Source organism: Gobio gobio (assembly GCF_949357685.1).
Source record: "Gobio gobio genome assembly, chromosome: 2".
Lineage (NCBI taxonomy): Eukaryota > Metazoa > Chordata > Actinopteri > Cypriniformes > Gobionidae > Gobio > Gobio gobio.
In genome coordinates this window covers 57654396-57668571 of record NC_137098.1, presented here as the reverse complement: position 1 = coordinate 57668571, position 14176 = coordinate 57654396, and the positions used below count along the sequence as shown (strand labels likewise).

Below are 14176 nucleotides of genomic sequence, written 5' to 3'. Positions count from 1 at the left end.
CCATGTCACGGCTTCAGATGGTCCAAAATGCCGCAGCCAGGTTTTTTACTAGGGTTCGTGAACGAGAACACATTACTCCGATATTAGTGTCTTTTAATTGGTTGCCAGTGCGTTATAGAGTTGAACTCAACATTTTGTTGTTTGTTTTTAAGTCTTTAAATGGTCTGGAACCTTCCTATTTGTCAGATCTTTTAAATGTGAATACGTCAGTAAGATGCTTGCGATCCTCAGACAGTATTACACTGTCATATCCAAGATCAAGATTGAAGTTACGAGGTGACTGTGCGTTTTCTGTGGCCGGTCCTAGGATATGGAATAGTCTTCCTTTATCTGTGAGGTCTGCATCGTCTATAGTACATGAATTTAAATTGAAGTTACAGTCTTATCTTTTTACCCTTGTGTTTCATTCATCATAACTTTTCTGGTTTCTTTTAACTCAAATTTAGTGATGTATTTGTTTTTTTATTATTACTGTTTTATTTTCTTATTTTCTCTGTACAGCACAGCGGTCAACTTCTGTTGTGTTTATTTGTGCTTTATAAATAAATAAATGAAATGACTTTGTTCAGCAGAAACGCTTCATCGGTTTCTTGAGTCGATTATATTATATCAGTTCTTAAAGTTTTATTATAGATTCTTAAGATTGGCATATTGGCTTCTGCATTCTTCAAGGCACTTAAAGCAAGTTAAAGCAAGTTTTTTTAATTTAATCAAAGTTGTCATGAAATTGTTTTATCGTTAAGGTCATATACACAATACCATTCAAAATTTGGGGGTCGTAAGATTTTATAATGTTTTTTTAAAGAAGTCTCATGTGCTCCGCAAGACTGCATTCATTTGGTCACAACAATATGGTAAAAACAGCAAGATTTTAAAATATATTAAAATAAAATGGAATTTATTCCTGATGTCAAAGCTGAGTTTTCAGTATCATTACTCCAGTCTCCAGTGTCACATGATCCTTCAGAAATCATTCTAATATTATGATTTGTTGCTCAAGAAACATTTATTATTATTATTATTATTATTATTATTATTATAATCAATGTTGAAAACAGTTGTGCTGCTTAATGTTTTTTGTACAGTCATGCTTTTTTTCAGGATTCTTTGACAAATATAAAATTCAAGAATATTGAATGTCTTCACTGTCACTTTTGGTCAATATACTGTTGCTGAATAGAAATATGGCTTTTGATTTATTCAATGAGATATTTTCCAATACAACCGTCCTGTTTATATTATAAATATGTTTTGATTGTTTGAATTTTACTTGTAGATGCATTTTTTTTCAGTGCATTGATCTGTGACCGTGTGATAGGAGGAGATCATCCTCTCACCTAGAACCTCAGGGCGTGTGCTGTTAAATTCAAACTGCTATCTGTGTTAATCTGTGCAGATCGACACGTGTGTGACATCCTGTTGCAACCACAACTTCAGTTATTTCTCATTGCATTTGACTTTTTGAGTTCTTGGGTTAACAATTTCTGAAAGCTTCCATTTTTAAGGCAAGGACAGCAAATTCCATTTAAAAGCAAACTTCACACTCATGAAGTTCCCGTGTCTAATAAATCATGTTTTATGATCAAGGCTGAATTATTAACTGCTTCATTCAAATGTCTACTAACAAGTGAAGCCTTGTATCAGTTTGGCCTTGTGTTTTTTGGACAATAACATATTCAGTTATTATTCATAAACACATCATTTTATATTCAAAACTTCTGTTTTTTTTGTGGCAGGGCAAGTGTGTGCTAACAGTTCATCTTTGTGATGAGGCGCTCCGTGAAGGAGAACAGGGGGAAGTGCAGTTCTTCCTGTTGTTCACTGGCTCCTCTCAGAGACATCTAACCAGCACACTGAAGCTCAACCATGGCACCCTTCAGGCTGTGTGTCCAGGTGAGCGCATTATTGGGCCCTTAGATCTGTGACGTCAGTCTTTCTTTTTGAAAGAACATTTTTGTGACGCGTCTCCTAGAACAGGTTTTCTCGACAAAGGCAACTGCAGAAGTTTGTGAGTTGACGAAAAACGAATGAATGAAAATGAAAAAAAAAAAAAAAAAAAAAAATTTTTAAATATAAAACGCATACTAAAACGAGGTCATATTTAATTGTTTACTTGCATGTTATGTGACATTAACCAACATCAGACATGCTAATGTTTCGTAAGGACATACTCCAAATAAATATTTCAGGTCAAAGGGATTTAAGGGAATAAATAAAAATTGCAAAATAAGTTCTAGGTCTAACTGTAGTTGTGAAACAATCAATTTAAACTATTTGCAAATATTTTATTTTAAAATGTGCACACATTCACTCTTATTCGTATGTCGAAAACACAAAAATGTCTTGTCTTGTCACATTTAATTTATGAATTATTTGACTCATGATCGCAAATGAAATTTCACAAGTTGTGTAGTTTGCATCACTATAGTCTATCGTATACATTTCTATCGTAAAACAGTCGCATCTGCTTGCATCTTTCCACAAACTCTCGTTGCGTAGTGACAGTATGACACTAAGCCCTGCCTTCTTTGATTTTATTGGTCATCTCGATCATTTTGACATAGACGAGCGCTGTTAGACCACTGAGGTAGAGCAGCCTAAACATTTAATCAGCCTACAAATCTAACTTTTAAAACTTTTTGTCATCCTAACAAAAAACAGCTTTACTCATACTATACTAAAATAAGCCAAATGAAATATGATTTCTATATTTTTTTTATTCATGGCTCAAGACAAAATCATTGGCTCTGGTCTGGGGCGGCAGTGGCCATACTCCACCTATGTGGGGAATCCCTGACTTACAATAGTTTACTATAAAAATGTCTTGCATCTTTGTTACCTTTTTCACCCCTGATGAGTTTGCAGCCCTGTATTATGGATGCACAAATATTGATGTTAGATGTTAATTATTTTTATCTTATAGTCAATCTCCAATAAATGGTTGGTGTTATAAATATATATATAAAAAAATTATTTAATTTTCATTTTAAATGCAATTAAAAATTTAAAGCTGCAGTCCATAAGTTTTGCCTCTCTATAACCATCTTGGTTTGAAACCTGCAATTGCAGTTATTTGCGGAGTTATCATCTGTACGCGAGTTGTGCATCGACGGCACCTCGGCGCGGATTAATCTAATGTTTTGAGGAGTATGTGCGGCTGTCAGGGACCGGTGAGGACACTGTACTTCAGAATCACAGATTCTACGTATTGGAGTATGACCTAAATTAGAATTTTCACCTGAAAATGTCATCTGAAGTAAGTAACATGTCTGCCACTTTTGGGAACAAAACATTACAATAAATCACGCTACCAACGGTGATTTAAATCTAACCATCGCTCATATATCATCAAACCATGCACATTATCATTGTTATACTTTGTTCTGAAATTGTTAATGATATCAGCATTAGCATTGCGTGACTACGTGTATTTAGTGTGTATTAGCGTTACCTGTAGATTCCATGCAGAATAATCTTTTGCTTTTGACTATGGGTGAATCTCCAGTTGTCACTGATGTCGTTTGGGCCTTTCTGGATTACAGTCCGCCATCAAAATGATACGTTTAATTATTCCAGCTGCTGTGAGAATGTATAATATGATCCGCTGCAGAACATGCGGTCCACTCCTCACATGCGATAGCCTACTAGCCGGACTCCTTCTTTATGTATACAGACGTGACGTAATGATGCAAAGACATGTTTGAATTTCCCATGGAAATCTAGCCTGGTCCTACCAGACTCTCGTACATTTCATTTGTACAGAGAGTCTGGCCACTCTCCATTGACAAACGTTTAATTCCTTGAAGGCGGGTACTCTGTTGAAGTTTAAAACTATAGGATCTGCCTAACCAATCGCTAACGTTTGGTCGTGACGTATGTCATGCGCCGTTTGCCTCTGTTTCTCACATGGAAGCCCGTAAAAATAAATGTGCAGCCACCTCAGTGATAAAACCTAAAACTCGTGCAATCGGATTGTGATTTATTCATGGTGGAGGGGAGAGTTTTGTGATCGGGAACGCGCTGCTCACGTGGTCCATAACAGGATTGTATGCTGTAAATAAAATATCATATGCTGCCGTAAATAACGGCCCAATTCAAATGTTTACGTGATTTTCTTCCTATTATTTTTTGAGCGTGATGAAATATACTGCTCTTGAAAATACTTGCCAGCATTTAAAGAAATACAAGTCTAGAAATGCATCCAAATTACAGCGAAGCGCAACCTTACGGTGCTCTGCAGTGGTCAAAAAGGATATAAACAGTGAATTTTGAAGTGATATATTCTTGAAAACTCAGAGATGTGGATTCGGACAGCAATTAAATTACAACCTTGGTGTTTGTCTAAAACAGTAGGTAATTCGGCCGGGGATTTTTACACGGTCGGTGGGAGACGGGCGGCAATAAAATTACTAACTAGCCCCTGTAAATGATGACAATACCTTCCGACCACACGCGAAACAATTACCGGGGCTTCAGCCAACTCCTTCACCACTAACGGAGCGAGCTGGAAAATCAAACTTTTCCCGGGACACAACGTCATGGCCACCAAAAAAACTCAGCAAAGATTGTTCTTGCTCCGGCTTTAACTTCTGGATATTCGACAGCGGTGCCACAACGGAATGAATGGCTTCGCTCGCATCTTTTCTCCGCCGCCATTACTGAACTACAACTCAAACTAGCGCACGACATCAACATTATCATTCTCAGCCACTCCCTCTGTACGCTGATTGGACCGGTAAAAATTTGTTCGGAGAAAACCTAAGACTATACCGCAGTTCCAGACGGAGTACTGAAGGAAAATGAAAATTGAGCGGAAGTACGTAGGAGGGCGGAGCCAGGCTAATGGAAATCCACCATACCAGTCTAATTATAACATATTATTACAAGCTTACCGTTGTGAATCGGACTAAGGAGATAGTTTTGAATACTGGCTTGTTGTGTACTTGCTCAAATTGATTTTGGATCATTTTTAACCAGAAAAAGTTACGGGCTGCAGCTTTAAATAATTACATGCACACAAACACTCACGAAATGCAGTCATTGATTTTTAAAGAGAAATAACTTTTCAAGAGTTTTGTGCTTCAAGATCCAACTGCTTTTAAAAGGTTAAATCGTTAAAGAGTACGTTTACACGACAACGGCAAGTATTACCTTTGTGTTCAAAGTATCTCCTTTGTTGTCAAAATGATCCCCGTTCACACAGATTTGCGAAAACGACTAAAAACGCTGTATTATTCATGTCACTTTGTTTAGAAACACTATGCACCTGTAGACTGAACATGTAATATGCAGGCGCATGATGTCACCGTTTTCACAAATTCGCTTTTTTCTAGTTTACACGGAGATGAAAAAGTTAGCGTTTTCAAAAATGTTCGCTTTGAAACCCGTTTTCAAAAGTTTGCATTTGCAGGCCCCCAAAATGCTGTTGTCTTGTAAATGAACAGCCAAAACGAGTTAAAAATGTTTGTTTTTAGTTAAAAATGGTGTAGTTGAAAATGGCAACACGTAATAAACGTAATTTTTTAGCTATACTTTTTTCTTGAGTGCTAGATGATGAGCTAAATCTTGAAATTATAAAATAGGGGGAAACATTGAAATAGTTATTTTTGGTGGTACAGATAAAAAAAGGGGGGGGCAGACATCAGCCAATAATAAATATGGTGCTGATATATTGTGCGTCTCTTATTTATCTGGCTGCAAGGTCAAAGTTTTTAAAACATGTTACATGAAAATCCGGCTGCAAATAACTTTCCTCTGCATAAACGGGGGACCAGACAAAGTGTTTTAGCATTGAAAAATGACACACACCAAATTTCGGTTTACAGAAATTACGTTTCACATGAACTTATCGCCAGATATTGAAGTTGAGGAATGTGTTTGTTCTGGGTGTCACTGTGAGTTCTAGTGATGAATGTTTAACTGTCCATGTTCTTCTGTCTGTGTTTTTTGGGACTTTTTGCCTTTTTTTGTTTACTCAGTAGGGGGAAGATGGATTGGGTGAACATGTTGCCCTCTGTCCTTGAAATCACTTTAGCTGAGAAACATGAGCACCTCTCTGTACTCACTTTTCTCAAATAGATAGTTTTTTTTAAGCTATAGTTTCCCATCAAAGAGCATATTATATGAATTAATCCTAGTGTTAGTTCTCAGTGCGGATAGCTTTTGGCTGCACGAGGTGGCAGCATTTGGTCCTGTCAACAAAACATGTTTGCTTGCTGATCGGATCCTATTAAGGGATTGAGACAGTGTAGTTAAGTGTCATATAGAGAGACTTCACTTCAGTGGAGAAAATGGATCTGCTGTGTTTTTGTAGCAAATATTTAGCCATACCTAATTATTAGCCTGTTATCTCGTTATAGCATGCTATTTTTACTGTTATGGGTTTTTATTGTCTTTCCGGGCTGTTTGGCGGCTGAAGCAAACTCTCTCGCTATGGAGATGCTCGCTCGGCTTGAATGAACAGAGTTGAGTGCAGCAATGCTTAGTCTTTTGTCTCAGTCATTATGTTCCTCAGCAGTCAGTGAAGGGGATGATCTGCTGATGGAGGGAGATTACAGGGAGAGACAGTAGGCCTGTTTGGCACTAGTGAATCCAGTTTTAGTGTTTATGAATGGACCGGGGTGTCCTGATCAAGATGGCCGGCAAAACAATACATAAAACCACACTATAAAACACCAAAATCTAATGAACAATGCAAATCATACACAGCTAATTAAAACATTGACATAAAACATATTTTTAAACATATCTAGAGATGGTACAGATTCCATGTGTAGTATTCCCTGAAGCTCATTCCATGCATGCGGAGTATAATTGGAAAAGGCAGATCTAACTAACTCTGTGTGGAAAATTGGTGTTTTAAGTAAACTATTTTTCTGTTGATCTGGTATTATATACACTAGTACAAAATGTCAACAAACAAACTAGATATTATACTGTGGTGACTTACCCAGTAAAGCTTTTTAAATGAAAATTAGCAAATGTTTTTATGTTTTACTCCTTTTATAATTATACTAGATATTAATTAGCAGTTTATCAGTAGACAATAAAAAACTTGTCATCAAAATTTAGTGCCCCTATTATGCGATTTTCAAAGTCCCCATGAAATCAAAATGGAAGTTTTTTGGCTTTAAGTATGAATATGTTAGCCTGTGCTTCAAAACAATGACACCATTTAGAAGATATAAGCATTCAAAACGTACACTCTCTCACTACCGCCACTATCAATTTTGATGACATCACTCTGCACTTCAGCTTCTCCTCAGATTTTCTGTCCAATCAAATGCTCTCTTGAATCTGAAGCATCCTGCCTCTTACATTTATTAATAGACGCTGAAGCTGCGGCTAAAATCGGCCAACTAGATTCTATTTACACTAAGTGAAGATGGCTTTAGATGCTGTTTGCTAAGTTAAATAGCATACTAAGATGAAAATAGGGATATTCTATTTACACCATATAAAAGTAGCAGTTCTTTGCAATATGTGTAAATAGTCATTTAAATAGATGCTATTTATACTTTATTTTGACAGATACATACTATTTGCACCTCAGTATTTTTGTACATTAACAGTGCAATAATAAAACAGAGTAAATGAATATATTTATTAAAATTATTAAATGGATGCCATCTTAATGGGACAATAAAAGCCCTCCCTATCCCTAACCCTACCCGATAAATGCTTTTATTATTATTTAACATTTCGTTAGGCACTTTATTTCCACTTTTAGAACGTTTCCTTAATTTTTATTGAAAGTAAATACCTTTCCGATCTGAAATGTGATGGGAAAAGGGAGAAGAGCGAGATCTGCAAAAGGCAGATTCGAACTCGGGTCGATCGTGTCAACATAGATCCTTGATTTTGATCCTCTAGATTTTGTTTGTCCCAACCAGGCATTGTTAGGCGGAGCTAGTGCAAATAGCACTTTCTAACAAGGCACGCTATTTGCACTTGGTGTAAATAATTTCCTCCATATCACTTTAAAATATCGGAGTGTCTATTAGGAGAAACGGTTAGAGATTCGGAGAAAACTGCCGCTTTAACTGAGCTCAATGGCTTTGGCCGAACTGTAATATAAACTAATGCTATTGGCTATTTTTAAAAAGGGAAGGAGCTGTTCGATATGTCCCGCCCTGTCTTCCTGTGTCAGTGGTAATTACGTCATCAAATTGAATAATGCTGCGCGTTTCAAAGCACTTCAGTGGGCCTTGAGGTTCCTAAGTTTGTTTTGGAGGTCTTCTACAATAGGTTTACATGCATCCATGGTCAATAACACTTTAATTTTCTCATAATAAACATTGCAGCATCACTTAATTTAAAGTTTCAAAAAACAGATAGTTTGACGATTCTGCCTCTCTGAGCTCCTTTCTGAGAGCCTACTCTGTTTTGATTGGTCAGACAGCCCAGTCTGTTGTGATTGGTCTACCACTTACAGTGTGTATTCGAAACGGCAATCTGAATTTTAGCTCTCTGGAGGCTTCCTCAGCACTTGATACACAGTGATCATACGAACAGTAACAATGGCATCAGTTTTATCGTATCAATTTGACACGGTAGTCCTCATGTCCTCATCCTTTGGAAGCGCAGAATCCTTTCTTTTGTTTGAGAAACAATAACTCCATTTGTCATGCGCTTTGAGTCAGACCTTTTACATTCACAAACAGCTATATTACACACTACATGAAACGAAATATCCAAAAAAGCATAATAGGGGAACTCTTATAACCTAATAACACTTCCTATAACCAAAGGTGGGGGAAATTACATTAACCAGTAACACTACAGCATTTAATCACATTTTATCCTGATGGATAAAATTGGGTGTCCTGCTCTACATTATCTCTTAATTTATATTATATTTATATTTTGCCATGAAATAAAACATTTTGGATGTTAAATATTGTTAATACTTCCTTAGTTTGTCTTTAGGTGTGGTATCCTGTTCTTGCATTACTCTTCTGTAAAGTTGTAAATGGGACATTGCTGAAATATTTGTTCCGGTAATAGATGTTACACCATACAGTATTTGCCCTATTTACAGTTTGTCGTGTAGCTGAGATATTACAAAGTCATGTGCATCATTATTATTCTAAGCATTATATGAATTAATTTATCTTAGTGTGAATGTTATTTTAGTAACTATTCAGAGATTGATATACACATAACAGAAGTCCAGACCACTAGGATGTTTGGAATTCTTACAAATGTTGTTGCACATAAATATGGGTTTGTCCCTTTTCCCAGGAGGTTGACCATGTTGCCACTTTGTGTGGGGAGACCTGGCTGTCATTTTTATACGTACCGCAAGGCTTCAGCCTCAGTAATTATGTATGAGCTCTTATTATGAGCTGCCACTGCAGTAATGACTAGTTGTTTTTATAATTGCCACGAATGAGATATTGTATTTACTAGTTGGACAAACTACTGTAATTTAACAGTAAAGTGTGCAAATAAAATGTTGTTACCAGACATGAGTTGTATGCCTGTACTGACAGTTGTACCCAACCTTAAAATCTTGTTTATTTTATTTTATATATTTAATTTTTATTTTATTAAAGCTACACTGTGTAACTTTTTTAGTTTATTCTTAGCTAAAAACTTAGTTCTTTCAAAAATATGTCTCATTAATGTATATTTACTTCTTTCAAGTAATAAAGTATTCTTGTAAGTTTATAATATGCCATTGAAAATACATACGGGTAATAGGCTTGCTACGATAGTCTGTGTTGCCGGTGTTACCGGTGTCCAGACTCAACACCGGTTACATCACTTGCCCACCGTGGCACCGCCCACCGTCTTTTAGATTTTTTTTTTTATAGCAATAAAATAATTTAGTTCAGTTAGAGAACAGACAATACAAATAAAAACTGAACGTATCTGCTAAATAAAGCATGACCCGACCGTGAGTCTCGGCAGCGGCAGGAGTCATTCATCAGATTTAAGAGTGAGGAGCTGACGGAGATGATCGCGGAAGATTTGGTTTCAAAGCGAAACGTAAAAGCGCCTATTTAAGGGAGTTTGTCATTTGTTTTGTTGTTGTGTTTTTCATTAAAAATAATAGGCTAATGAACCCACAATTCAAGCAACCCGCAGCCGAATTGGCGCTAATTCAAAACTGAAAGTAAAATGTGCACGGCCGCACAGAGCGCGCATTGTTTACTTTCGCCTGGCTCCGCAGTGCGAGCCTCCGCGCTACGCTGACTGCGCGCATTTATTTTTGCCGCGCGCACCCTCGCGCTCGTGCGGGCGCGTCGAGTATAAACAAGGCTTTACGGACGAACTGTTATTCATTCATGGCGTGCATCTCAATCATAGACTGATAAATGCTTGATCAGTGCCCTGACTACTGAACTAGGGAACTGATTGAGACGCACCTATGGCCTCACAGAGCGCGCATTTACAGACGAGCTGTCATTCACGGTGTGTGCGCACTGGTGCGTTTTCAGTTCAGAGCGGTCGGGAGTATGTTACTTTTGGTTAGATAGAATTAGTGATTTAAAAGCCTTAGCCTGTCACACATCAATTAACCGGTGGGAAATTTTCCTCACCGTCACATCCCTAACGGGTAAGGGGTTCGAATGCAGGTCGCCATGTTGCTCCTCCATCTTGAAAGTACATTAGCCAAAGAGGGACATACCCGTAAATTCAAGCTTCGCCTTTCGCGTTTTAAAGAGCACCTATCATGGAATTTTGAAATTTACCTTTCATGTAGTGTGTAACAGATCTAAGTGAACAAAAACATCCTGCAAAGTTTGAAATATGACAGTACACCGTATATATAGTTATTTTTTTTTCAAAAGTAAGAGTCGACTCTGAGTCATTTTTAAGAATCGTTAGAAGACCGAAGCTTTTTCTCTGACTAGATGACGTCAACTTGTCAAGTTATTTGAATACGATACGCCCACTTATTGCGCTCCAAGACGCCAGTGAAAACTATAAAACATCATGGCGACGAGACCCTGTGTTCTGAAGTGCGACTCAAAAGCAAACTTTTTTCATCTGCCCAAGGATGAGCATTTGAAGACTAAGTGGCTTGAAGACAAACCATACATCGTCGCGATTGAGTGTTTATTAGTCTTCAAATGTCTCTATTTGCATGTTTCGCGATCTCAGGAAGCTTTTATTATGGACTTCTATTATGGCACATGGTATCTTCTTCGTCTGTCTGTACCATATATGGACTACATGTGCACAGAGCGCCCTCCGGCTGCCAGTATGAATTGAAAAAAACACATAAGAGACTCAATCGCTCATGATTAGGCTATATCTGTGCATTTTGAGGAAGTATTGAATAAAAAATACTCCTCTGTTTAGAAATTTGACACAGACATATGAGAATCTATCAATATTTATCCTCATCTGCACACTTTTGAACTAAAAGCCCTGAGGGATGTTGATTTGTCGCGAGTCTTCGTGAGGAGAATAGAGGAGTTTTTTTATGAATGAGATCAGTTGAGGCTCATATTACAATCAAACGGTACCGACGCGGTTTTCATATTCATAACTCCTGACACATATTAACAAATTACTTTCACTATAAGACTTTGATGGGCGTTCCGTTTCCGAAAATATCTGCACAGACTATACCAATCACAACTGACTGGGTCATCGGACCAATCAACGCAGATTAGCTTCACGTAAAGGCGGGGTTTTGAAAAGTGAATCACTAAAGGAATCATTTGAGAATCGCTGTCAAAACAGGTAAAAGTAAATGCATAGTATAAGAAAACTAAAGTCTTTTTTGTCATTGCATGCATGCAAAACTGTTGTTGGGGACTTCTAAAACAATATTTGGAACATTTTAAATGCCATAATAGGTGCTCTTTAACACTCGATGGCACCGTGTCGAATTTGGACGAGGTCGAACTGGAAGCCATGTTAATCTTGGACTAAATCGGCCACCGTAGGAGTTAAAACGAAATCGGAATTGAGAGGAAAAGAAACTAAAATTCACTGGATGGTCATATACATTTTCACCACTAGATGGTGGAAAATATCACACAGTGTAGCTTTAAATTATTATATATTTGTATTATTATTATTTTGTTTTTATATTTTATTTTATTGTGTGTTTTCTTTTATATATTTTCTTTTCTTTTCATTATTTTCTTTTATTCTTTAATTTGTTTTTGCACAGGTCAGCTAAATTACTCATGTTTGATAATGACAGTTTTTTTTTTCTGTGCTTTTCCCCCCTCCATTTCCTTTTGACATTTCACATTATTACACAGTAAAAAAACGTTGGGTTATTTTTTTTAACCCAACCATTGGGATACACATATCACTATGTTGGGTTATTTTATCTTTAAGTAGTCATCAACATTAATTATTTGCCTTAAACATGTCTGACTGTGCTGTCATGATCTTTCCCTCTCTGTGCAGCTCATAACTGCTGTGAATCAGTGCTGGTCACCCTGTGCTCAGTGGGACCGGACGGTTGCGTTCATACTCTGGCCACCGAGCACCTGCACTTCATGCAGGACCTAGCCTTCGACATGGCCCAGTTCCTGGTGAGCGCGGTGGGGCAGACGGACATACTGGAAGAGGCTCTACTACTGGACGAGCATCAGATCCCCCTGCAGGAGTGCGAAAAGCTGGACCAGAATCTGTCCCTGGCCCTCAGACATCTCACGCTGCCCCCTGGCTGGAGCCTGCTGGGGAATAAGACACGTGAGTGTAGCTTAATGGAGGCTAGTTGTTAGATTTTTGGCTCGTAATCAAAAGGTTGTAGGTTCAATCCATGAAGTAATATCGTCTGATACACTATGAGCAAAGATTATGAGTTAGTAAGGCAAGTAGTCAATAACTTGTTCTAGTTTGTAGTTTCATTTGTTGTGACATTTGTGTACATCATCCAATAGGAGATTATCATAGATTATCAGCTGGGAGGACTCTTATCAACAGTAGTTATAATGTGGTTGATCCTGTAGAGGGCGTCTAAGCATTAGTGTAGTTCATCAGAATATTCTTGATTTTCCACATTCTACACAATCAATAAAATAAAAAATAAAAAACTATTTACTGACACTTATATTAAGTTTAATATAAACTTGTATATTATATTATGTACTATAATATACAAATATAAACTTCTAAGTTTTGGAGAGCTTGTGTCATGTTTTTTGGAGGTATTTTAAGTTATTCTTTGCCTATGACTTTTTTATTTCCATTTTCGTTAATTTTTTCTAGTTATTTTTTGGGGGTTTCTTTTAATGGTTTTAGACATTTAAGTCACAAATCACTGGTTAAAGCTTTTTTTTTTTTACAGGAGTCAGCGTTGTTCCAATGGCTTCAAACAGTTCATGAGTAGTTGAAAAATGTCTCCCAGTTCGTTTGAGTTTAAAGGGGCTATATGCGTTTTTCTGAAATTTTAACTCGCGACTGACACCTGTGGCCAAAAAACAGAACTGCTCTCTTTTTCTGCTCGCTCTCGCAGTGGTGGTGACGTCACATCCGCAGACAGCGCGGGAAAAGACGACCCGCCAGAAAATAGGAAAAATAGGATACAGGCTTATAGGTGCACCCACTGTGAGCGGACAAGGTGTCAGTATGCTCATCAGGAGATGTTTGAGTCATAAATGGTAACATAAAAAGGCTATTGTTACGTTTATTTTGGGGAAAAAGTTGCATATAGCCCCTTTAATGTGAGACCAAATATTCACTTATAGGGTTCAAATATGGACTCTGACCAGGCCAAAACATGAACCCTGTGCCACTTCTTGGTTGTCTCAAGCCACTTCTTGGTTGTTTTTGCAATCTGGGCTGGAGCGTTGTCTTGTTGTCTCATTCCTCTTTAGATAACAACTTTTCATTCTGCAATATTTTCCTGTACTCCAAAGCATTAAATGACTTTTCACAGTGAAGTAGCTCACCAGTACCACCAGCTAAAAAGGCTCCACACACAATGACACCTCTTCCTGCATGCTTAAATGTGGTTGAGATGCATTTATTATTATATTTCTCACCAATGTAACTCATGTTTCATTGTGATTCATCACTCCACACACAACTTCCTATATTCTGCCAAAAACTTAATTCTGTCTTTTGATGTTTTTCTGAGACAACAATGGCTTTTTAAGTAGTGCATTTGCTTAAATTCGGATAATTTCCTGACCAATAATTTGTGGTTAAGACAATTAAAAGCTTAGTGTTTCGCCATTTTGGGCTTGGCCCATTT

At 37.3% G+C, this 14176-nt stretch overlaps 1 protein-coding gene across 6 annotated transcripts in view; it reads left to right on the top strand.

The window, feature by feature from the left end:
• Positions 1-14176, top strand: part of LOC307140433 (uncharacterized protein) — a 109837-nt gene that overhangs the window by 17761 nt on the left and 77900 nt on the right. For all 6 annotated transcript variants that reach the window (XM_079839983.1, XM_079839984.1, XM_079839985.1 and 3 more), the window contains exons 3-4: positions 1737-1893; positions 12382-12669. In XM_079839983.1, coding sequence (XP_079696109.1) covers positions 1737-1893; positions 12382-12669 — 445 coding nt within the window. The remainder of the gene's footprint in view (positions 1-1736; positions 1894-12381; positions 12670-14176) is intronic.